Source organism: Triticum urartu, chromosome 3A (assembly GCF_056163025.1).
Source record: "Triticum urartu cultivar PI428250 chromosome 3A, HENAU_Tu73, whole genome shotgun sequence".
NCBI classification, from domain to species: domain Eukaryota; kingdom Viridiplantae; phylum Streptophyta; class Magnoliopsida; order Poales; family Poaceae; genus Triticum; species Triticum urartu.
The window spans coordinates 132,564,360-132,590,979 of record NC_141875.1 but is presented as its reverse complement, the minus strand read 5'-3'; the positions used below and the strand labels follow the sequence as shown (position 1 = coordinate 132,590,979).

Here is a 26,620-nt window from a genome sequence, read left to right as displayed (position 1 = left end):
CGCGCGAGCGACCATTCGAACGCGTCCAGCCGGCCGAGTCCACCGCTGAGCGCCGTGCGCAGGCATATAAATTTCTACTGAAGCCATGACAAATGTATCCAGAACTAAAATAAGTTCATCTGGAAGGCATACAAATTTGGCTGAATGCCTTTAAAAATGAAATCGTTTGTACTGTTCCAAATACCCCAGGAAATTAAAGTGATCAGCTCAAGGAAGAATTGCATGATAAAGTATGCTTTAAGTTGATTAATCTGTTCCTCAATGTCACAGTGCATCGGTGTCCAAATTCACATGGGACAAAAAAGGGATCCTTGTTTCCAGAACTCGCAAGACACATAGAACACAAGTGCAGTCTGCAACAAAGAAATTTTTCCTCTGCAGGAGTGCATTGGTATTCAATCTATTTTGGATTATCAGCCAAAAAAAAAAGATCTACTTGAGCTGGCAGCGGGAATTCCATAGCCATTCTCGTGCGTATTCGAGAAAAAATTCCATAGCCATTTAATGGCAGGAATGACAGTGGCCACTCCAACCAGCAACTTATAAGTTTTTGAAACCTTAAAGAGGAACTTACGAAAGTAATTTAACTCTTCGAAACCTAGAGGAACTTATGAGTAGTTAAACCCTAAAGAAACTTCCCTTCTTTCTTTCTCTTGTTGCAAACCGTAAGTGCATTCTGTGAATGTGATCATGAGCACCAAGCAGTATGCCCAGCCCGGCCGTTGATGGTGGACACTGTGATCATGAGCACCAAGCAAGCTCCCCCAACCAGAACTCACAACAGGAAGAGCATACTGTGAAAGGCCGGGCTGAATAACATTCAGTTGGGTACAACAATTGGCCTCTGGATAAGGGTAGTATAGATCAAACTCATTGTTGGCTAACAAAGAACTCTCTGCAACTAAGACTGTTGAGAGCCATAAGTTTCAGACAACAGGTGCTCTCTTACAAGTTCAATCCGAAATTAACCGGAGCAACTATTGGTAATTGAGGGTTAGCCAAAGCAGGATCTATGATTCGGTTGCTTTTCTTCTCCTGATTTTCTGATCCAAATCCTATTTCATTGATTTTCTGACTGGAATTCAAGAAGGAAAACAAGGAGAAATTGACTTGAATTTTCCTTTTTGTTTCCAGTGGTGTTGTGCAGGAGCAGAGAGGGGTTGTCAGAGAACGGTGGTAGTACAAACTACAACAAGGAGCTTATTATTTCAGTTAACGCTTAGGCTAGTTTCCAGAATCTAGGAAAGCACAACAAGAAGCTTATTATTTCGGTTCCGTCTAATCGACAATTCAGTTAACGCTTAGGCTAGTTTTCAGAGTCTAGGTAAGCACAACAAGGAGCTTATTGTTTCATCAACTGTATTTCTATGATGTATGTAAAATTCTTACAAACGAAAATTATATACATGGAAAGAATCAACAATATACATGATCGATGAGAGAAAACAGAACAAAAACATAGTCTATAATATTCTGGTACTCCTACTTCATGTTCTAACAATGGTTATTGGATCACCTGTACAGATCGTCTTCATCCTCATCAGCTGCCGCGGAGGTGTGGACAGCAGCTTCTGCTGCCTGTGGCTGCGCCGGGAAGCGAAACTCGGTGCCGAACCCCCTAGACTGCTGCAGCGTCTGCGCGAACGACTGGTACTTTCTGATGTCGGTGTCGCTCACGCTCCGCCTCGCGTACTTCATCGACTCCTCGAAGTGAGCCGCCTTTATTTCAGCCACCTCCTCCTCTTCCTGCCCGCCGTCCACCTCCATGGTGTCTTTTCCCATCCTCTGCCTCTCCATGTCCTTTTCAATGTCCTCCCTGATGGCGAATTTGCACGCCCTCTGGCAGATCTCCGTGATGTCGGCGCCACTGAAGCCGGAAGTGAACCTTGCGAGCGCACCGAGGTCGACGTCCTTGGCCACGGGAGACTTCCTGAGGCATGCCTTGAAGATCTGATGCCGCGAGGCCTCGTCTGGTAAGGGGATATAGATGAGCTGGTCTAGGCGGCCAGGACGGAGCAACGCCGAGTCAATAATGTCCGGCCTATTGGTGGCGCCGATGATGAAGACCGTCTTTTTGGCATTCATGCCGTCCATCTCAGTGAGCAGCTGGTTCAGGACCCTGTCTGCCGCGCCGCCGGCGTCGCCCACTCTGCCGCCCCTTTGAGTTGCAATGGAGTCGAGCTCGTCGAAGAACAGCACGCACGGCGCGGACTGATGCGCCTTGTCGAAGATCTCACGCACGTTGGCCTCGCTCTCACCGAACCACATGGTGAGCAGCTCTGGCCCCTTGATGCGGATGAAGTTGGCCTGGCACTCGTTGGCGATCGCCTTCGCCAGCAAGGTCTTGCCGCAGCCTGGTGGCCCGTAGAAGAGGACACCCTTGGACGGCGACATGCCAAACTTCTCGAATTTCTCTGGGTGCTCAACCGGGTACTGGACGGTCTCTTGCAGCTCCCTCTTGACGCCGTCGAGGCCGCCGATATCGGTCCAGCTGACGTTGGGCACCTCGACGACGGTCTCACGTAGCGCAGATGGGTTCGTGCCGACGAGAGCCGTCTTAAGGTGGTCATTGGTGACGGCCATGGAGTTCAAGATCTCGGCGTCGATGGTGTCGTCCTCTAAGTCGATGACGTCCATCTTCTCCCTGATGCACTGTAGCGCCGCCTCAGTGTAGAGCGCGGCCAAGTCGGCGCCGACGTAGCCGTGTGTATCCTTGGCAATCACCTCTAGGTTGACATCCAAGTCCAGCTTCATGTTTTTGGTGTGGATGCGGAGCACTTCGAGACGCCCGACCTCGTCCGGCACGCCGATGTCGATCTCGCGATCAAACCTTCCGAAGCGCCTCAAGGCAGGGTCGATGCTGTTGGGACGGTTCGTGGCGCCCATGACGATGACATGCGCGCGGGCCTTCATGCCGTCCATCAGAGTCAGTAGCTGGGAGACGATGCGCCTCTCGACCTCACCGTGAGTCTTCTCCCTATTAGGGGAAATGGAGTCGATCTCGTCGATGAAGATGATGGAGGGCGCGTTCTTCTCGGCCTCCTCAAAGGCCTTCCTCAGGTTGCTCTCGCTCTCTCCAGCCATCTTGGACATTATCTCCGGGCCGTTGATAAGGAAGAAGAAGGCCCCCGTCTCGTTCGCCACCGCGCGGGCGATCAACGTCTTGCCCGACCCGGGAGGGCCGTAGAGGAGAATGCCCTTGGGAGGCTTGACGCCAATGGTCTTGAAGATCCGTGGATGCCTGAGTGGCAGCTCGACGAGCTCCCTGATCAGAGTTAGCGGTTTCCCCATGCCACCCACGTCGTCGTAGCCGATGTCGTCAAGCCTCTCCTCGTCCTCCCGTTTTACCGGCTCGCCCTCGCAGAAGATCTCCGTGTCAGGCGCCACGATGCAGTACTCCATCGCGGGGTCGATCTCCATGACCTTGAACTCGACGCTCCGCATGCCGCCACGCATCAGGAAGAGGTCACCCTTCTGAAGCGGGCGGTAGGCTTCCACGAAGTAGGGCTTGAGGTAGGCGTCGAAGAGGTTCCCCGCGATGCCCTCAACCGTGTCGTCGAGACGAAGGATGTGCACGCGTCTGCCGAACTTGGCGTCGTGGCACAGGTGCACAGACACGACGTCGGTGATGCACACGCGCAGGTTGGAGCGGGCCACCTTGTTGATCCTAAGCTTGTGCCCCTCGCAGGTGTCGTCGGGTAGTGCCAGGCAGACCGTGTTGTGGCGGCGCTTGTTAAGCAACGCATCCTTTGGATTCAGTTAGTGCTGCCTATTATGATCATTATAGCTTAGTGCTAGAATGTGGAAGGTCTAGAGACCTTTCTCTTAATTATCCATCATCGCTTGAGCTGTAACTGAACCTGTACTTGATGTATATAAACTAGCAATACTAGTGTAAGCCATCACGGCATTTCCATCTAGCTGACTTGGTATACAGAGCAAAAAGATCCTATCCCCATGGCCGGCACCGCCGCTGCCGGCTCCAGCTCTTCAGCTCCGATCTCTGTCACGTCACTCGCCAACCTCATCACGATCCGTCTCACGCGGGATAACTTCCTGCTATGGAAGACCCAGGCCGTTCCTGCCCTTGCCGCAAACGGCCTGTACGGCTATGTCGCCGGCACCGTGGAAGCACCACCGCACACCATCATGCAAGGAACCGGTGAGGCAGCCGTCGAGGTGGCCAACCCGGAGTTCCTTCACTGGTACCAGCAAGACCAGCTCGTGATGATTGCTCTCCTAGGATCCATGACTGAGGATATTCTTGGTCAGATGACACAGTTGACGACCTCTGCTGCAGTTTGGACTGCTCTCCATGACATGTTTGCTTCACAAAATCGAGCTCGTGTTATGCAACTAAGATACCAGCTCTCTAATCTGAAGAAGAACGACTTCTCTGCGTTGGAATACTATCGCAAGATGAAGGGGTTCGCTGATGCCATGGCCTCCATCGGCAAGCCCCTATCTGATGACGAGGTGCTTGGGTACATGCTCGCTGGGCTGGGCTCCGAGTTCGAGCCTCTTGTTGCGTCGATCACGACACGTGATGACCCCGTGAGCCTCAACAACTTTTATGCATTTCTTCTCAGCGCTGAAATTCGTCTTGAGCAGCAGAACTCAACTGGAGAGATCCATCCCTCTGCCAACGCTGCAGCACGTGGCAACGGTGCACGTGGCGGGCAAGGCGGACAAGCTCGTGGTCGTGGCGGGTGGGGTCGCGGCAATGGGCGCTCCAACCTGAAGTGTCAGGTGTGTGGCAAGTTCGGCCATGACGCGCTTCACTGTCACAATCGCTTCAACCACGCGTACCAGCCGAAGGAGCACCGCGAGCGCTCCGGCAACATCGCCAACACCGGCTCCTACTCCGTGGACATGGACTGGTACGCGGACACTGGTGCCACCGACCACCTGACGAACGATCTTGACCGCCTAACCGTCCATGAGCGCTACGGTGGCAAGGACAAGGTGCACGTCGCCAATGGGGTAGGTTTGTCTATCTCACATGTTGGTCACTCCACTATTTCCGGTTCGTTCAAACCTCTTTATCTTCGCAACATTTTTCATGTTCCCCGTGTAAACAAACACTTGCTATCCGTGCACAAGTTAGTCTCTGACAATAATGCTTTCGCTGAATTTCATCCTCACTTGTTTTATCTAAAGGACCGAGCAACAAGGAAGGTTCTTCTTCGCGGTAGATGTCGTGAAGGTCTTTATCCGGTGCCAAGCTTCAAGTCCTCACCTATCGTGTCTGGTCATCGCGCCTTCTCCGGTGTCAAGCTCTCCTCGGATCTTTGGCATCGAAGATTAGGCCACCCATCCAAAAGTGTCGTTGAGTCAGTTCTTAGGTCAAATAAATTTTCTTGTGCACCTTCGATCGAGTCTAATAATGTTTGTGATGCTTGCCAACGAGTTAAGGTCCATCAATTACCTTTTCGAGATTCAAGTCATGTTACTCATGCTCCGCTTGAAATTATTCATTCTGATTTTGGGGACCTGCTATTACCTCTGTTGGAGGCTTCAAATATTATGTGAGTTTTTTGGATGACTTTAGTCGTTTCACATGGATTTACCTTCTCAAGAGAAAATCCGATGTCGAGCAAGCATTTTACACCTTCCAAAAACATGTTGAGCGCTTGCTTAATACTAAAATCAAAACTGTCCAGTCTGATTGGGGTGGGGAGTACCATCGCCTATCTAAATATTTTCAGCGGGAAGGCATTACTCATCGTGTATCCTGCCCACACACCTCACAACAAAATGGCATCGCTGAACGCAAGCATCGCCATATCATTGAAACCGGCATCACACTCCTCGCTCATTCCTCTCTCCCAATCCGTTTTTGGGACAAAGCCTTCATTACCGCTTGCTATTTAATTAATCGCATGCCAACTCGTGTTCTTCAAAACACCGCGCCACTCACGTGTCTTCTTAACGAGAAACCAGATTATACTTTTCTCCGTGCCTTTGGATGTGCATGCTGGCCGAACCTCCGCCCATACAATAATCGTAAACTTGATTTTCGTTCCCGACAGTGCGTATTCTTGGGCTATAGCTCTATACACAAAGGCTACAAGTGCCTTGATTGATCAACTGGCCGTATTTATATTTCCTGCGACGTTGTTTTTGATGAAGAATTTTTTCCTTTTGCAGCCGCATCTTCCACTACTCCCACCACCACACCCATTCTTCCTACACCTCCTTCGGTTTTTCCTGTAGCCGAGCCGGCCATAGTGGATGATCGCATGCAGAGATATGATTTAACCTTGCTTTCTAATGCGTCGTCAAGTCCTTCTGATGTGCATGCAGATTCCAGCGACTCGACATCCTCTGGCTCTATGTCGCCATGCACGCCGCATCGTCGCCATGCAGACGGGCCAGCTCCGACGTCCCCCATCCTTCCGAGCGGGTCGCAGACTCCAGCCTCGTCTACAGCCGAGTCTTGCACCTCGCCTGGCCCAGACACGAGCTCTCCTGGCGCGGCGTCCCTAGCGTCTCCGACTTCGCCGAGCGAACAGGAGCCTCCTGCTGCTCCAACTCTGGAGCAGCGTCCGCCAGCTGCTCCTGCCACAGGCACTTCACATCCGTTGATAACGCGTCTCCGAAATAACGTCGTGAAGACGCTGGTACCCACGGATGGCACCGTGCGTTATGATCCTCGGCGTTGGGCCTTTCATGCTGAGCCACGCACGTACCGCGACGCACTCCAGGATGAACAATGGCGCCCCGCCATGGAGGCCGAGTTCTCCGCTCTTCAGCAGAACAAGACATGGACTTTAGTTCCACGCCTGCCCCGAAAAAATGTTATTGGATGCAAATGGATTTTCAAGGTGAAGCACAAGTCTGATGGTTCTCTCGACAAGTTCAAAGCTCGTCTAGTCGCACACAGCTTCACACAGCAGTACGGAATTGACTACTCCGACACCTTCTCACATGTGGTTAAGCCTGCAACCGTGCGACTCGTGCTCTCTCTTGCAGTTTCCCATGGATGGCAGCTTCGTCAGGTTGACATTAGCAATGCATTCCTGCATGGTATTCTCACTGAAGAAGCTTATATGCAGCAGCCACCCGGCTTCCAGGATCCCTCGCGTCCAGATTATGTGTGCAAGTTGCATAAAGCTTTATATGGCCTGAAACAGTCCCCTCGTGCCTGGTACGCCCGACTGAGTGAACATCTTCAGCAGCTGGGTTTCTATCCTTCAGCAGCTGACACATCTTTGTTCATTTTTGCACGCGGTGGTGTCACCATATACATGCTGGTTTATGTTGATGATATAGTCATTGTGAGTTCTTCATCATCGGCCATGACACGACTTCTTCAGCATCTCTCCGTCACATTTCCTGTGAAAGATCTTGGCTTTCTTAATTATTTTTTAGGCATTGAGGTGCTTCGCAATTCCGGGGGAATCACTCTTAATCAGAAGAAGTATGCTCTTGATCTTTTACAGCATACAGACATGGCGAATTGCAAACCAGTCTCAACACCGATGTGCACTCATGAGAAGCTTAGTCGGGAATCTGGTCATCGACTGTCCGAAGATGAAGCTTTTCGTTACAGAAGCATGGCTGGCGCTCTCCAATACTTGACCTTAACACGGCCTGATCTCTCATTCTCCGTTAATAAGGTGTGCCAGTACTTGTCCTGTCCGACTGATATTCATTGGGAAGCAGTGAAGAGAATACTTCGGTTTGTGAAAGGGACGGTGTCGACCGGCTTAAATATTCGGCGCTCGCCTTCAACTCTATTGAGTGTGTTCACGAATGCGGATTGGGCTGGCTGTAGCGATGATAGGCGTTCTACTGGCGGGTTCGCAATTTTCTTCGGTCCGAATCTTATTTCATGGAGTGCACGCAAGCAGCCGACCGTGTCTAGATCATCGACAGAAGCGGAATACAAAGCTTTGGCAAATGGTACGGCTGAAGCAACCTGGATACAATCATTATTAAAGGAACTAGGTGTTCCTCAGCCTCGTGCGCCCGTCTTGTGGTGTGACAACCTCGGCGCAACATATCTCACGGCGAACCCGGTGTTCCATGCCCGCACGAAATACATCGAAGTTGATTTTCATTTTGTGAGAGAGAAGGTAGCCATGGGTGCTTTGGAGGTCAAATTTATTTCTTCAGCAGATCAAGTAGCTGATGCATTCACCAAGCCTCTCACTAAGGTTATGTTTACTCGATTACGTTCCAATCTAAACCTTAGCACAGGTTAAGATTGCGGAGGAATGTTAAGCAACGCATCCTTTGGATTCAGCTAGTGCTGCATATTATGATTATTATAGCTTAGTGCTAGAATGTGGAAGGTCTAGAGACCTTTTTTTTTTTAATTATCCACCATCATTTGAGCTGTAACTGAACCTGTACTTGATGTATATAAACTGAGCAATACTAGTGTAAGCCATCACGGCATTTCCATCTAGCTGACTGCGCTTGCCCTTGAGCATCACGATGTCGCCCTTGAATATGGAGAGCTTCTCCATGGTGTCTGGGTGAAGGGTGCACACGGAGTTGTCGTTGTTGGTGGCGGTCTCCTCCACCACCAGCCGGTTTGCCGCCTTCTTCGACGGCGCTGCGGTCGCCATCGCCTTCAGCTCTCGTAGTCTCGTTGGTCGACTTGCTGCTCTCGTGTATTACTCTCGTGGATCTCGAGCGCCAGGCTAGTTTGCGTTGGTGTTGAGGTGAAGAGGATAGCTGGGGGTCAGCCCCCCTTTTCAAGGCCCGGCCTGAAGAAATCGACTCGGGTTGGAAGGCCCGTAGGCTCGCGCACTTCACACGTTCCGAGTAGAGATCGTTCACGTACGTCATAGCCTGGATTAACGGTGAGATGGATTCGTACACTTACCTGACTCTTTTCCAACCTGAATCATTTTTATCTGATGAAAAAATTAGTATACTTTGTATACGATCAAAAACGGAAAGAACCGTTTTCCAAATAACTGTGCCTAGCTGCGTCATCATTGGCCTGTCCGTTCTATGTGAGAGTATGAGACTTTTTTAGCCTCATCTAGCCTAAAAAATGTCTTATATTGTGATATGGAGGGAGTATTTTTTTTTTTTTGAACTGGGAGCACTGCGCAGCCGGCTGAAGGATGTCCATGCCCCCAAATCTTATTTAGCCCTTAAGCACTGGATACTAGTGTTCTTCAACATGACGCACACCCATGTTTGACCTTGGGCTTGGCTCATTTAACTCTTTTTTTTAGAACATACGCCAGGCGTGCTAGGTTCGCTAGTTCGGCCGGTCCGTGAAAGATTTTTTCCTCACCGGTTTTAAGAATCTTCTAGAAACTTCTATCATTTTTTTCAGAGAGGCTTTCTCCTAGTTCATTCCAAGACGAATTTTGTACATTTTTTTGCTTTTCCTTTTTTGTTTCTCATTCTCGCAAACTTTTCTTAAATCTACAAATATTTTTCAATTTCTTTAGCATTTTTAAACTTTAAAATTTTCAAATTCATGAACTTTTTTTAAAATCCATGAAAATTTTCAAAATCCACATTTTTTCAAATCCATGATTTTTTAGAATTCGTACTTTGTTTTCAAATTCCCTTCATTTTTTGAAATGCATGAATATTTTTAAACTTTTGATTTTTTTTCAAATTTATGAACATTTTTACAATTGTTTTTCAAACTCATGTTTTTAAAATTTGAAAAAAATCGAATTTGTAAACTGTTTCAAAATTTGTGTTTTTTCTCAAATTTTATGAATCTTTTTAAATTCATATTTTTTTCAAAGTTTATGAAGTTTTCAAATTTATGATCATTTTTGGTTTTTATTTATTTCAAAAGTCCAGAGTCAACCAGTCCATCGATCAACTAGGTGTAGCTGGGTCGGCCCACAACACATCGCATGTGAGCGCCAGTCTGCGTGCTAGTGCCGTGAACGCGGGCTAGGAGGTCTCGTCCGTGCCATTCCATGGAATTTTATATGTGTTCAGTCCGAATGTGTGAAATTTCCTTTGAAAATATTGTGACTTGGAGGCTAACTCAGCCCATTTAGAAATCCATATTTGTTTACCTTTTGCGTGCCACATGTGAAAGTATAATGTTGTAATTTTCTTGCGGGGTAAAATGTTGTAAAATTTTGCACATTCAGAAAAAGAAAGAACCCGTCCCTTCTCAATAATTTTTCCTAGTTGATTTGCAAAAAGAACAATTGTCCCTAGATGCACTAACAATGACATGTTCCTTTTAGAGGAGAGTGTTGTCGTTGTGAGATGCAAGACGGAGAACACCGATTCAACCCATCGATTGTTTTTAGGGAAAAGTCAAGAACCGACTATAAATAAAGCCATTACAGTGAGTTCACCATAACTCACAATGCAAGACATAAAGACCAAGTGTAGATCACCAGGATCAAGACAAAGACACACAGGCCAAGCAACAGAGAAGGATAAATCTTAATGGCTATTCTCATCAGGGGTCTGGGTGATAGAGGAGGCACGGATCTTGGAGACAGCCAAGATGAAAATATCAACACCCACAACTTTAATGAGAGGTCTCCACTGTTGGACAATGACAACCATTTTGAGCAAACAATTAGAAGGACGGTTAGGGAATAAGTGTTCAATCATAAATTTGTTCCGGGTGGTCCATAAGGACCAACCGAAAGTGGCAAATGCAATCCGGAACACATGAGAAAATTGGCCCAAGTAATTTCGTAAGATGTCAAGTAGTTCATCTAGGCTAGTCGGGTTCCAGGAAGTCCAAGAACGATCGAACGCAGCTCCATATAAGTTAGCTAAAAAACAGTTAAATAGGATGTGTTTGGTGGTCTCATTCTCCCCACAAAGAGAGTAAGCAGTGGAAGCATGTGGGCATACTGCTTAAGGATTTGATTACTAGCCGGGCGTCGTCGCCTGATGGCTTGCCCAAGGAAGGTATTGGTCTTAAGCGGGATCCATGCGTTCGACAGACCCTTGAAACGGGGGGAAGGTTGTCCTGAGAAAGCTTAAGGTATAGTGATTTTAACGGTAAATTTGCTATTAGAGGTGTGGTGCCAGGAGATCTAATTCGGGCTCACTCAGAGTGACTATAGAGGGGTAGTGAGGGCCTGCCAATCAGCTAACACGGGACTAAGTCTAGCGTAGCCCAAGGCCCTAACTAGCAGTTGCAAGCTCCGAAATGGAGATAGACTAGTTGGAACAGTAAGAAAATAGAGCAGTGAAAGAATGGAAGAGGGGCCCCTCTCTTGACCACCAATCAATCCAGAAGCGAACAAAGGAATCCAGTCCAATAGTAGATTTAATCAAGCTATGAAACTCATACCGGACTTGGTTAAGGACGTTTAGAACTAAGAGCCACCACCAAACATCATGAAACAACCACTATGCCACATGCCGGATCACGAAGTTGACCATCAAGCTCTTATATTATGAGATCCAATATCAGCCACACCAGGCTGTTAAGTCTGAGGTGTTGGCAGATTTTATTGCCGAATAGACGGAGATCGAGGTCCCTAAAGAGCATGTTGCCTATACAAATTGGGTCATGTATTTCAACAGATCCAGGATGTTGGCCGACTTGGGGGCTGGAATTGTCCTCATCTCCCCAAGCAGCGATGTCACAAAGTACATGTTGCAAATCATGTACACGGACTCGAACAACACACATAGTATGAGGCACCACTACACTGTCTTTAGATGGCCGTCTCCATGGGGATCCAATGTCTGGAAGTCCGAGGTGACTCTAACCTTTCTATTTCCTAGATCAGTGCTGAGTTCGATGCCAAGGACCCAAAGATGATGGCATACAACAACCGCAGAGCTATATGTATTGCTGGGGGGCTATGCCCCCACCCCCAGCTTTGAAGCAACTTGTGAATATTTTTTTTAGCTTTTGCCCCCCCCCCCCCCCCCCAAAAAACACTCATATATTCCTTCTTGTCCCCCAACACATTTGGTCTAGCTCCATCACTGGCATACAACAACATAGTCATGCAGATACCAGCTCAGCTTGATGGCTTAGAGTTTCATCACACCCAGCGCGATGTTGATCAAGAGGTCGATACACTGGCTAGATTGGGTGCACGGCGGGAGCCAGTGCCCCAAAACACGTTCCTTGAGCTAGAAAGGAAAACATAAATTTGATTTTTCTTTTTCTTTTTCCATATCTATTACAAACACCTATATAATTCCTAAGAAGGCCTTCCCGAGATGATTGGGCATAGAGGATAACTTTTTGTATCCATTACAAAAATACATCAGCGGGAACATAATTCATATTGTCGATATCGAGCCTTGAAGATGAATACAATTATCTGGCGAATGCCATTGCCGAAACCATCTAGGTTCAGTCATTGCATAACAACTTGGTTTCCCTTAGAAAAGAGTGCCATCATCTTGTTGTGATAGTTTAGTAACAAAGTAACTTTCATCTTATCATATCTTTCATGCAATGAAAAAACACATATAAATTGGTTTGCATTTCATCTATATCTATATCCTATATAATATAAAAAAGACTCGAAGTTGAAGATTTAAACAAATCTCGGCCATCAAAACAGATCAATCCAATGACTCAGACTGCTCCAATGGTGAGCGCTCAACACGTTTAAGCATGCAGTTAATATGATATCAAATATCTATTCCACGCTATAATTAGCATACAAATAATATCCTTCCTATTTTTTTGCATGCAATTAATATACTGCCTAATATCAACGTACATTGCACATACGTATTTACTAGTCATAGAAAGAGTTACAAAGCATCTTGAGATTCGATCGTCCCTTCATCTGTAGATCAATTGTGCACTAGCTTCAGGAAGGCACCTCCGGTTGAGCTCCTTGAAGAATTCCAGAGCAATCAAAATCTTATGAGGTTGAGAGGGAGAGATGTTAGATATGATTTGATATTGTACCCTTCTCAATCTATAAAAGATCGGTTATGTTTAACCATGGATATGCCTTGAATATTAAATTTGTATTAAGTCATGTAATCCTTGTCAATTTGCCTCAATTAATATATACATACTCATGTGCCCCCGTAGGTGGATACGCTGGCCACAAATTTGTACATTGTACAACAAATTTGTACATTGTCAAGCATGATTTTTTGCTATTGCTATAATATTTAATTAATATATCAAATCTAATATAGTGGTAAATCCAATAATGGCAGCACCAAGGAATAATTCAAGAAAAACTGGAATTCCCTTCGTTTCTAAAATAGATGATATTGCCCTAGAATGCGTGCAATCAAAGTATAACTTCCACAAGCATACTCATTTGCAAATATTAGTCAAAGTTATTATGCACTAGACACCATATCAAAATCTAAGACCTACTAGTTTTTTTTTATATCTTGCCACTCTGCTAGTTACTTCTCAAGGGCCCTTTACAACTGAGTTTTGGTCTCTGGACACTCGGATTCTTGGGAGTGCTAAGGACATCTACAAGCAGATCCTTGGGAGTGCTATGGACTGTCCAAACGCAAAATTGCTACCCAAGCGAACGCCTGAAACACAGCCCAAACGTCTGGGTTGACCGGTAACCCCATATTCATCTCATAGGTGGGGCAGATATAGACACATCCGGACATGTCCGACATGTCAGATTCGTTCCACATTGGCCCACCGACTCCACAATATTTAACCCTATCCGCGGTTCGAACGAAACTCTAGCTGCACTCCAGTCCACTTCACTCCCCTTCCACAGTATCCAAGCTCCTCTTCGGCGAACTCCGGTGTACACCTTCATGGTGGGCACTAGATTTGACTTCGAGAGGTCCGGATCTGAGGACTGGGACCTCATCCCTTGTGATCCCGAGGAGGAGATGGCTATCAGCGCTATTCTTCGACGCTCTCGGGAGGAGTGCGACCCCCGCGGTGGAAATTTATCCGTCGGGAATCCATTGCCTCGGCTCAAATGGCACTAGAATCAGCCGGGGCCGGTGGATGAAGGCGGTCTGCTCAATTGAAAGCAATTAAAATTAAAAGAAATGGCATAAAATCTAGTCAAACTTGATATCTACAGAAACTTCATAAAATTTCTAATATAATGCAAAAAGAATCAAATTAAAATACTAAAAATCCTAATTGATATGAATTTTCTAAAACAGTAGAGTAGGTGTTGGCCGAAGAGGGACTCTTTGGTCAACGGTTGGCCGAAAAGTTCTTTTTGGCCAACAGTTAGCCGCAAAGTCTCTCTTCGACCGACATGAAGCCGACAGGGTGATACTATTGATTTTTCTGCATTAGGATGTATAGTTTCCGAATTTGCTATAAAAATCATCATAGTTTTAAAAAAAAATCATGCTGGTGCAACCGGCTTGGCCAACGGAATCACTTAGGTGACGTCTCGTCCCTGCGGCACCGGGAGCCCAAACAGAGGCCATATCCGCCTCCATGGTTTGCAGCCAAAACGAGCAAGAGGCATGGCATGCCCGCCGCACGAGGCTGCGGGCGCGAGATGCCATGGTAGCCCTTAACGTGGAGCCGCACGCCGGCACGGGAGGAGGAAGACCTCCGTGCCCGCATCACCGACAAGCGGCGAAGGAGAGCGGTCCATGCCATGGCAAAAGAGCAAAGCACGGCGGTTCGTGGCACCCCCCCCCCCCCCCCCCTCCCCAGGAGAAGGACGAGGACCGATCAGACAGCTCCGACGGTGAGCAGACCGCTTTGATTTGTTTTGCGTCTTTGACCGCTACTCTGACAAGGAAGATGACAAGGACAAGGACGACCTTTTTCATTGTCATTTCATTTGTAGCAGAACATGTCAATTTTTGATAGTCCGGTGACATGTGTCTAACGATGTATGTAATTTTACTTTGCATGAGACTAGTATGAATTTAAGGATTCGATTTGATGAAACCAATTGTACAGGTTTATTTTTAATACCTACATGACCACTGTCCGTGAATATGACCGGACGCATCCGCAGACATGTAAGATTCGGATTTGACAATTTTAGTTGTAGATGCTCTAAGGAGGATTTAAGACAGGCTCGGGCACCACTATTCGGAAGCCAAGCTGCAGAGGTCTCCCCGTCTCTCCCGGAACGCGGCAAAGACGAGTTAGATAGCGATGCCGACCAACGGTGAGGCCCCAGCAGCGGAGACGGCGGCACCGGCGGGACCGTCGTCGCTTGGATGGGGATGGGGTTCATGTCCTGCGCTGTACGTGTCCTACGGCTTGTCCGCCCTCAAAGGCCGGCAACCGGAGCTGACGGGCGCCCTGGCTGCCGTGCCGTCGTTCACGGAGCTGTCGCCGCCCATGGGGCTCGACTACTTCGGGGTCTTCGACGGCCACTCGGGCGCGGCCGTCGCCAATTACCTGACGGAGCGGCTGCACGGCGCCATCGCGGACCAGATCTTGCGCGAGCTGCTCGCCGAGGCCCCGCGGTTCCTCCACGGGCCGCAGGGAGACGTGGAGGGATGGTGGAGGACGGCCATGGCGGACGCGTTCCAGACAGTGGACGCGGAGCTGCTGGAGGGAGCAGGCGGTGTGGACGCGTCGGTCGCCGGCGCGACGGCTCTCGTGGCGCTGGTCCTGGAGGAGTACGTGGTGCTCGCCAACTGCGGCATCTCCAGGGCCGTCATCTCCCGCGGCGGCGAGATCTTGCAGCTCACCTCCGAGCACCGGGTAATTACAGCAGTATCTTTCCGATGATTATACTCTAATTTCACTAGCTGTGCCTAGTTCGTGCTTCATTTCCGATCGAGCACAGAGGGCGAAGCTACGAGGGTTTTCTCTCGAGATCATGCAAGCTCTATGCATGTCTCGTAGTATCTTTTTGGAGATCATGCGAAAGCTCCATGTCTCGTATCTTTTTGGAGATCATGCAAAAGCTCTATATGTCGCGTATCACAAGCTAGATGTGATTTCTCAGTTGTACCTTGGAAATTTGGCAAGTAATTAAGCTGTGCTTGTGTAGTAGCTAGACTCACAAGCAATCCATTTTAAGGCTATTTGAAGTAAAAAGGAGAATCTTAAGCTAGGTGCGATCTTGTACTCGGGCTCTTCCAAGAAATTTTAGAGGTCAGGTCACACAACGCATTCCTTTAATCGGAGTTTCAAACCACTAAAAAAATTATAGTTTCCTCTGCAACTGAAATTCTTAGAAGATGCCCCCAAATGCTTGGAACACAAAGAACACAAAGGAGCACAAAACTAGGACACTTGTCACAAATGAGAAGAATGGTTTGGTACTTGGGAGGTCTTGTTTGCACATTTGGCGAGTACGTAGGTTTGCTTGTGTAGTAGCAACAGTAAGTACGATTTAGGTTTGCTTGAGTGGCACAGGATCAGGAAATATGGTGCGATAAATATATGCGGCATATTTTCCACTGGCACCAAACACTATGATGGATGTTTGAGGTTGCCTTCACTGCGTTGCATGTGAATTTTGTAGGGCAGAAGTGCACGTGCAATGTCACTGTAGCCAAGCCATTGCCCATCCAAAACTTTTCTTGGTTTGCCTAGTTATTTATGACCAGCTCCTGTGTGTGCAGAACCCCTACAAAGACAATAAGGACCAGCCGGTCCAAGCTAGTCCATCAAACATCCATGTAAGGTTTGCCCATTCCTCTGGGGTGGGGTGAGTTGTCAGATCCAAATGTACCATTTGAGTCATAGTGCAGGCATCAACTTATGCTCGTAGCTTTATAGTACATGTGAGGTGAAAGCCTGAACCATCAGTATGTATACATGAATGAAAAAAAGAGGGTACCCCTCCACCCACCACCTGATTTCTATTAATAGAAACCAAACATTAATACGAATTAATATGGCTTACAATTTCTTGGTAATCTACGATGTAGACTAATTTTTCCAAACAATGGAAGGATGTTTACTTTCTGATTTACAAAGGTCTCAATTTTCAGTCTCTATTCGAACATACAAGTTCTAATGAACTTTTGGTTTTGCGGAATTCGTAATTTGCAAAACATCTATGTACTCACTGGGTATAGTCTAGACTAGACAGAGGAAATATATCTCCAACTCTTGGAGATAGTAGTATAAGGTACATGCCCAAATACCCAGTAGGTCCCGGGTCCCAATGGACCTGAATTGGAAAAAATAATTTAGAAATTGCAAAAAGAGCAAAAAATTCCTGATCTTTTTTGGAAACAACATTAGTAGGTGTTAAATTCGTGTGAATTTTTTTGTAAAGGAATAGCTTCGACCGACTCCAGGGGCAAGAAAATAAAATCATGAGTACAAAAAGTGTGAATAGTAACTTTTATATAGTGCCGATTTTGTTTTTTTATTGCTCATAATACCACTGAAGTCACTCATTCACGAAACTTTTCACGTGAGTGCAACACATGATCATGTTTGATTTCAAAAATTCTCAAGATTTTTTTTGACTTTTTTGCAATTTCTGAATTTTTTTCTCAATTCGTGTGCATTGGCACCCGAGATCCAAAGATCCTCGTTGACATGTACATATACACAATTTATCTTCTCGCGTAGTCGAAAAAACAATGTAATTACTCTGTTTTATATCGCCGAGAAAATGCTTACAGTACGTATGAACATGCTGTGTGCGTCACAGCCAAACAGGCCAGATGAGAAGCAGCGTGTGGAAAACGGCGGGGGACGCGTGGACGAATCCACCAACACAGTCGACGAGTTTCTGCCAACCTCCCGCGCATTTGGTATGTACATACTCATTGGCTGGATCGATCGACCATTTCTGGTTAATTTCTGCGATCCATGGTAGCTAGCTAACGATCTTACTGTAACACTGTGCCCTGCAGGGAGCTATCTGTACAAGCAGTACGTGATCGCGGAGCCCGAGGTGACCGCGGTGGGTCGCGATCCGCGGGACGAGTTCCTGATCCTGGCCACGGCCGGGCTCTGGGACAGCGTCTCGCCGGTGGAGGCGTGCCGCGTGGTGGAGCGCAAGCTGCGCAGCAGGTCGCGGAGCGCCATGGAGTGGGGGAAGGCGGCGGACAACAACACGGTCTCGGCAACCGTGCTCGCCAAGGAGCTGGCCCAGCACGCGGTCCGCGCAGGCAGCACGGGCAACGTCAGCGTCATCGTTGTCCTCTTCAGGGACGATCCCGTTGCCACGGCGTCTCCTGCTCCGGTGCTGGCCAGCGGGCGCGTCCAGCGCCCGCGGCGTGGGTGTCGCTCGTGTGGCTCTCCGTGATGGGTGTCCCAACTTGTAAGCAGCTGGAGAAACTACTCTTCGTCAAATAACATTTGCTTTAGTTCTCCGTTCCGAATTTGTCAGAACTGGATTCAGTAAGAAATTAGCATGTTTCATGAGCTTCAACGTTTACTTACAGCATCTACAACTAGATCATTCAAACCCTTCCCAAACATTCGGCGGACAGCCCGGCACCGTCGGTACATAAAAATGGCACCCCCACTCCCGAAACACCAAAAGACAACCCAAACGATCGGGCTGTCCGACACCTATCAAACACAATCCATATGTGGGGCTGATATGGGGGCACACGAACACGTTTGCTAAATCCGACAGGCCGTACCCATTTCAAACCCCACCAAATTTACCAAACCGACCGTCCTCCTCTTGCGTCCGAGCCGTCGTCCTCCTCCACTCTTTCTCTCCGTCCTCGTCCACTGTTGTAGATGTTGATGCTGAGTACCTCGTCCCCAACCACCACCATGGACAATGTCTTCGTGGAGCCCGTGTCGCTCCCGACCGCCGTCGTCTGTGGAGGAAGAACGGGCGCCACCCATCGCTACTGCCATCGGCGTGCACAACTTGGTCGACAAAATGTCCCAAAGGTAAAAAAAACATCAATGCAATTGTGATGCGATTCGAACCTTTCAATGCAATTGTGATGTGATTCGAACTTTTCAATGCAATTGTGATGTGATGTGTCCCTATGTTACTCAATTTTTATGTATGTAGTCTTGATGATGAAACGTTTTTGCACTACGCGAATGTTGCATCGCCAGATTTTGTGTCTCAAGAAACCCCCTCTCAAGAATACGAGACACAATATGATATGTGCAATTTTGACATGGATGAGGAGGGTTTTTTTTATTCAACACCATCGGAAAGAAAAAACTATCAAGTAGATGAACACATGTTGTTTAACATAGAAGAAAATTGTTTGTTTGCTCAAATTTCTGCATTCTTTTCTTTATCTCCCTACCACTTTATATGTGTTGGTGTCTAACTTGTTTCGTCAATTGTGATATGTAGCTCAACGTTGTTCAAGCTTTGTTCAAAGGAAAAGGAAAGGGGAGAAAAGGGAAGCAAGGCAAAGCATTCACCTCGCATCATCGTTGGAAGGAGCCTAAAAGTGAGAAGTGAAAGAACCGAGAGGCATATGAAGTTCCTAATATGAATAACTCCAAGAGCTTGGTTGAAATGCAGTAATGGTTGGTGCTGATGATGCATCAAGTGGCGAAAAAGGAAAAAAGAAGCCCCACTCCCAACTCGGTTGCTCCTACAAGAAGGTCTGGTGAAAGAAGGAATGGCAAAGAAAGGGCATGAAGGTTGGAGACAATGACATGAAGGAATCATTGGAAGCCATCATCAATGCAAGAAAAGAGACATCCCAAGAAAGAAAATGCATGAAGATCAAAGACATGGAGGAGCGGACGGCAGCAGAACAATGGAGGGTTGTGACCAGGGACAGGTCGACGGCGGCTGATGAGAGGAAGGTGGCGACTGAGGAGGGGAAGGTGGCCATGGAAAACCTACAAGCATTTGCCACGAGAAAAACTTAATGTTCATGTGCTCAAGTGGTTTCAATGAGAAGAAAAAAGCATACATTGAGCTTTCTTGTTTTGTCCATGAAGTCAATGAGCATTGAGCTTTGTCAAAAAGCATACATTTCGATCGGATCTATAGTTCAGTAACTGACTACGGATTGCCCACCTCATATGCTCCATTTAATCAAGAAAAATAAATTAGTTGTCAGCTTATATGGATTTCAAATTGTGTGTCCCACTTCTTAAGTAATTAGTGCTACACATGGATTTCAAATTGTCAGTACATAACGGCACAACACAACGAGAACATAGTGTTATTATTAGAGAATAGCATAACTCATTGAATTGTTGTATAAATCCAAATTCTACAAGTATTATCCAAGAAGATGAAACTGTAACCCTATCATATCTCGTTACCCCCACAAGCCATATCTAAACAAAAACTCATCACAACTAGCAACTATACCAGTTAACGAACTGTCAGCTACCCCCTGCCAACCTGAATTTTGCAGCCTTAATACAATTGTTCCTATGGTGCCCCTCGATCCCACAATTTCCGCACCTCCCAGGTCTAGAGGTTGTGTCGGAAAAACACCTTTTTTCTAAGCAGGAAGTCCTTTCTCATGCCGCAACAAGTGGTGGAAAACCATTTCCATCTCCTTTCGCTTTACAGGCGGCGGTAAACCACCCAACCTGTTGCCTAACACAGATACTGCACTGTTATCAACACCTTCAACACTGGAAAGTATAGCTAGAACATCACAATTGCCTCAGTTCCTCTCCATGTCTATTTGATTCTCAAAAACTCCATTGTTTGCCAACACTTGGATATTCATGAAAACTCCATTCAGGAATCCAAAGGCAGAAAATAGCACACATGCTAAACACTTGGATAAATCTCCCAGGCCCAAGCGGAGGGTACTACCACTCATCTTTGTCCCCTTGCTGGTGTGGATTAATCTACTGTCCTTTTAACCTAAGGAGAGAAAAAAATGTAAAACAAATGAACTCATGAGGAAGGCTTGCAACATCAAGTCCAGGATAAAAGTAAACACTTTCATAAAGGCACAAGACATACAACTTCAAATAGGAAATTAATTAGGATGGGCATAACACATCAAACTAACCTACACATGACGTTTTTTTATATATGCAAAAGAAAACATTCAAAAAAGGATATGCAAGACATAAGCATCAAGCTGAAAGGTTCATCATTATAGCTATGTTTTGGGCTAGTAACCTACTAATATATCAGTTGTGCCAATGGCAAGTCTGAATATGTGCAAATACTCTAATTTTGGAACTTGTATCTGCGAAGATGGTATCTAGCTAAAAATAGATATTATGCTATGAACTAAACATCAGAGAGTCAGGGGTCGTAAAGAGAAAGGAGCAACTACCAGAGATTCATCGTGGACCACATCTTGTTCATTTGCTTGCCACATGATGGTTTGGCCCCATCTCCTCTCCACCTCTCTTCCTCCTAGCTGTGCGGCTCGATTGATACACAAAACTATGAACCGACCTCTCTTGCCACACGCTGTGAAAAAACAGATCCTCGGGTTAAAATCTACAATGACCACATAACTGAGCATGAGAAATCTGAACCTTCCTCGGGTCTGAATGGTGCCTTTGTGTAAACGGGAAAATTTAATACCTCAATCCCAAATACATAATCACATCACGTGAAAAACTGAAGCAAAACAGGTATGTCTTTGGCCTCCAACATAGTGACGATCACAATATTTTCCTTCTATATAGAAGGATTATACTCTGACAGGCGGAAATGAAACTATAAAACAACAATGTAAAATTCAGAAATGTCTTGGAATATTCATGGATACCATCGCTATTCAATCAACCATATACAAAACAAAAACATCATTTTGTTCCATCAATATGTGATCTAGTGATCATATCATTCAATTCCTGACAAGTAGTGATTCTGTACAACATCAGATAAATTACCCAGTATGTTGTCTCATAATTACAAGCAATCACATTCAGATTTGCACACGTGAATTTTGCAACATAGACATTCTATCTTTTTAGTTCACAATTTATGGTTCAATTATTTATCCAAGGGCTCAACAATATGTGCATGCCGATTCATCCAGCTCACAATCAAATGATGTGTCCCTGTTTTGTACTCTTGTAATTACAACCAACCACACACATACGACCTCGGATTGTTCATATGCACCTCAAATTATATGCAACCAACCACACACATACGAAAAGTGATTCTCCAAATTTACACCATTAAATTCGGAACTATTGTATTGAGCATGGAAATACCCGCGGCTCCATCCTGGAGCTCTAGGTCCATCTTCCCTATCGTTTGTTCGGAACTCGGAAGCCTGCGGTGAACCCTCACTTTGATCTCCCACCTCCACCTCCCGCACGCAAATATGCTCGTCAAAGCTATCCGCGGGTTTCTGATGCTGCTCCGTCCCCGCAATCGGTGACCTCCTCAAGCACCATGGATCTGCGCAGCATGAGGACGAAATTCCAGATTGATACCACGGGATCCAAAATCGAGCAAAAACATCAGGTGAGTCTAATGAACTAGTGTGGTACCTTTGAATTAGCTGTATCAGGAACTTCATGCCCACTGGTCAATGCGGTCTTCTTGTTGGATTCACTTCCGGACGAACTCAGCCCTGCCGCAACTAGAAAAGTCCAGCGGCCTGAGGTAGGAGACAACAGTACCACGACTGACCCCCACCCATCCCCCACTCCTCCTATTACTCCTCCGCCGCCAGAGATAACAAAAAGCACGTACCTGATCCACGGATCAAGAAAGATGTCGACAAGTTGAGCCATGGCTCAGCTTGCTGCCGTCTACGCCCGCCTCCCTCCTTCTTTGTCAGCTCATGTGTATTCCCTCTTTTCCATATTTTCAGTCGCTCACAAAGTTGGTCCACTTTTTTAATGCGTGGAATCCCGAGACGCTACTGACCGCCCAGATACAGAGCACACATGTGCTCGGGTTCAAAGACACCACGTCCTCTGAAAGGCTGCTTTGCTTGCAATATTATCCTAACGGAAGCCTTTCTGGTTATATTTTAGGTATAACAATTGAACACGGGCATATGTTGCGTGTGCGTCTGTGTTTATATATTCAGTTGCCTATGACTTTTTCGTTCCATAATGTCTATACCATAATTTTGAGATCCTTAAGATGTTCGACAGTTAATTATGACTTCGTAGTCTTCGTTCACCATATTTTTGGCTGGGCAGTGTGGGTTAGGATAACTTAATTTGCATGTATACAATATGGTTGTTATAGTTTTCAACTTAATTATGGATATGCGATAAACACATCGGTCATGACGAAGGAGAACACAGTTCGAATCTGCAGTGTTTTCATATATTATCCATAGCGCAAAATAGATTTTTGCATAATTTGTGAAAAATATGTTATTTCTTTTTGTGAAAAATGTAGATGAATCTTCTGGACTTGAGTAGGACACCCGCTATGACATAATTTCCGGGATTTGCTATGGTTTAAAGTACCTTCATGAGGAAAAAGGTAAGCATGTGCTCCATGTGGACCTAAAGCCGGTGAACATATTGCTGGATAATGCTATGAAGCCAAAGATTACAGACTTTGGTCTTTCAAGACTAATCTATCAACAACAAACTATAAGCACTTCAAGTCGTGATGGAACACTGTAATTATCCATTCTATTTTATTGGTTTACAAAATATTTCCCCTGCACAGTGTTGTTATTTTGTATCTTCAAAATTCACAAACTTAACCTTGTGATGTAGGCGTTACATGGCACCAGAATACCTACATGGAGGTACGGTCACAGCTAAATCAGACATATTCAGTTTGGGTGTAATAATTTTGGAGGTAATAACAGGACACAAGGACTACCCAGATGTTACAAGAACAGTCTCCGAGAGATTTATGGAGCTTGTAAGAAATCCATGTCCTCTTTCCACAAAGAGGATGTTACATTTTACTTTTTCATACTGGTAACACTCTATATTCATTTTTCAATTCCTCGGACACTTGATAAATGGAGGTCGAGAAATCCATCGAACAAATCACCAGGCTATATACCAAAAATAAGAAGATGCATTGGATTCGGTTCGTAGCTCACACCGTTGTTCGTTGCATGGATTCGATTCGTCAATGCTCAAAGAAAAATTGCTTCATCCCAATTAGTTCATGCTCAAACCCCTGTTTCGAAATCCAATTCAATGTTTACCTCGCTTTGTTTCATAAATGAATTGATGATCACTTACAAATCCATTCCATTTTTCAAACCAAATGCCCAAATGTAACCATTACATTCCTTCAAATTACCCACATCAAACACAACGACGGAACCAACCCATTACACTGGAATGGAACCATGGCATTCCATTACACTTCGTTCCCGAACCAAACACACCCTGAGATAGGTCTAGTATGTGTGGATCCTGAGCAGAAGGGAAGGACATCAACAGGCGAGCTTATCAAGTTGCTACAAGGAAGAATGATGTTAGACAAGGTATAGTAATTAACTTAATCATAATGCATGTAAATGTCATAAAAACATGCATCGGGTGTGTCCTAATTGTGATCACTGTCAGGAAATTTGTAAAATTTAAATGAGGAAAAATATTTTCATAGTTAACAAGTGCAATATATATACCATACAGATTGGAGTGTCTAGAATGGAAGCAACCCGTTTCCTGCCGGACCTAACTGCCATAGATGAGATTCTAGAGAGGGAGGGATACAAACCAGAGGAAGGGCTTCCAAATGAGGTAATTAAAGAGAACTATTCCCTCTGTTCCAGATTATAAGATGGAGGTAATACATTCTTGTTTCACCTTTATTTTTTATTTTTATTCAGTGGGCTTACATCTTCATCATCCTCCATGTTGTAGCTATCTTTCCAAATGTGGACAGACCTAATGCGAGAGTCATTGATCCAAAGAAAAAAGGGTGATGCTGCATTCCGAGCTGGAGACTTTCAGATAGCATTGGACAATTTTACTAAGGTAATGCCTTGAATTTATCATCAGGAGATATTTTGGCGTCCTAGACTGCAATATGCCCTGATTGATCCATTTCCTATCATTGTTTCACAGTTTATTGATACTGAGGTAATTATTTCATGGGTTGTTTATGCCAGACGCAGCTTGTGCTACCTTATGTCTGGCTAACTTGATGCTAGTGCATCTTTGAGGAATGCATTACGAAATGGCCCACGACACTCTACATGGAGAAAGTTGCGGTTTCAATGCTAGACAATCAGAGGCCTCGTAGCGCAACCGAAATGTTGAATGAAGCGTCGCACATCGAAGAGGAGAGGCGTCGGAATGAAACATTCAGCTTTCAGACCAACGAGGGATTTACATTCCCAAAATTGAGGCAATAGTGCTTAGACGTTTTTGTAGTTCAATTTGAGTAGCGTCCTATGCGAGTAGACTATTGCACTTGTGGAAATGGAATCTTTTGATAATAGCAGTTTGTCTTAACCCTTTGATGCCACGGTCGGTGCAGTGCGAACAACAGGGAATGACGCCTCTAATGCCATCGCTACCAGTGAGGTGGGCGGCTCTGCCACTGTCGTAACAGGGGCGGCACGATCCCTCCAGCCTCTCCGACAAGATCTACGTCGTCATCCGCCCAAGCGGCAGCGTCCTCGCCATGGCGCAGCTCCCGTATCCAGAAGGTGTATGACATGCCAAGGGTGGGCTCTGTTGAGCGTGCTACCAAGCGCAAGGCAGCCGGCAACTCCTTCAATGGCGGGGCGCGGCGCCGCCCTGGCTCCTCTGCCACTAGGAAGAAGAAGGCCAAGCTGCAACACGTGTCCGAACTCCTCGGGATCCTTCAAAAGACGCCTTTGCCACTTACCAGGGGCAAAGTTATGCAGATCGCACGCTGCTGTGATCTGAATGTCGACGCCATCCTCGAAGCGGTCTCTTAGAGCTCGTCGTCACTCCACTCGAGTGCTTCCTCGGCTCAATCTGCATCCCCCAAGACTGCACATGGATAAATGGTGTTGGGCAGACCATTCCCTCCGGAAGTCGTTTGTACTTTGTACACTGCATGCTTATGAGCCCAGCTTGGTTATCCTTTTAGGGGTTGTTTTAGCTGCATTTCCTCGTATGTCACTGCATTGTTGTCATGTTTGCAACTTCTGTTTCAATCTTAATGAGATTTATCGTTTGCTTTCAACTTGCACACATGAACGCGGCTAGCTTTTGTTCCTACAGTTCTTTAATATGCCAACTAATTTTGCAATGCAGAGTTCAATCCATTCAACTCATTCTGACGCAGTGTACTTGCAGGAAACAAAACTATTAATGTGCCAACTAATTTTGCAATGCGAAGTTCAATCCACTCAACTCATTCTGACGCAGTGGGCATGCAGGAGACAAAACTACAGTGCCGGGGGGGGGGGGGGCATTTCCTATTTGGTGCATAAGCGCCCGTTCGCAAACGGGCACCTGAAGCGCATCCCTCCCACTGGTGGGAGGGCCTGGCCCATGAATGTTGTTTTTATTCTTTAAAAATAGTTCAAAAAGGAGGTGGCGCAACCGGGAGTCGAACTGCAGATCTCTTACTGAATCTCGAATGAGAGAACCACTACGCCATCGAGGAACAACTGATGCCTAACTTGTTTTCTTTTAATTCTCTCCAGTCGTGGGAATCCTCCGGTTTTGGGAAGCTTCTTGAATCTTCCCAAACCTGGTTTTTTCCCGGTTCGTTGTCATTTTCGTGGCTATTTTTATTTGGTTTCTCTTTTCCTTTTCTTTTTCAAATACGTCTTTGTTAAAATTCATTTTTTCCAAATTGATAATTTTCCATTTTTGTGTTTTTATAAAAAAATCGATGAACTTTTTTCTACATTGATGAATTTTTTTTTTCAAATTTCATGAACTATTTCTATATTTCCATGAACTCTTTTACAAATTTGATGAAGTTTCGTTCAAATTCGATGATTTTTTTTAAGTTTGATGAACTATTTTCAA

General features: G+C 45.9%; 2 protein-coding genes and 1 pseudogene across 2 annotated transcripts; 2 read left to right on the top strand and 1 right to left on the bottom strand.

The window, feature by feature from the left end:
* Positions 1 to 1,486: 1,486 nt before the first annotated feature.
* LOC125546727 (cell division cycle protein 48 homolog) lies at positions 1,487 to 8,456 on the bottom strand. Its single transcript, XM_087516686.1, has 2 exons — positions 8,403 to 8,456; positions 1,487 to 3,729 (listed from the first exon to the last, which is right to left on the bottom strand). The coding sequence occupies exons 1-2, from the start codon at positions 8,439 to 8,441 to the stop codon at positions 1,513 to 1,515; spliced, it is 2,256 nt and encodes a 751-aa protein (XP_087372812.1). The 5' UTR covers positions 8,442 to 8,456; the 3' UTR covers positions 1,487 to 1,512.
* A 6,510-nt stretch (positions 8,457 to 14,966) lies between these two features.
* On the top strand, positions 14,967 to 18,177 carry LOC125548161 (putative protein phosphatase 2C 8). The gene is made up of 3 exons (XM_048711837.2): positions 14,967 to 15,577; positions 17,493 to 17,595; positions 17,698 to 18,177. The coding sequence occupies exons 1-3, from the start codon at positions 15,020 to 15,022 to the stop codon at positions 18,090 to 18,092; spliced, it is 1,056 nt and encodes a 351-aa protein (XP_048567794.1). The 5' UTR covers positions 14,967 to 15,019; the 3' UTR covers positions 18,093 to 18,177.
* A 4,283-nt stretch (positions 18,178 to 22,460) lies between these two features.
* LOC147978932 (serine/threonine-protein kinase BSK1-2-like) lies at positions 22,461 to 25,020 on the top strand (annotated as a pseudogene).
* The last annotated feature ends 1,600 nt before the right edge of the window (positions 25,021 to 26,620 follow it).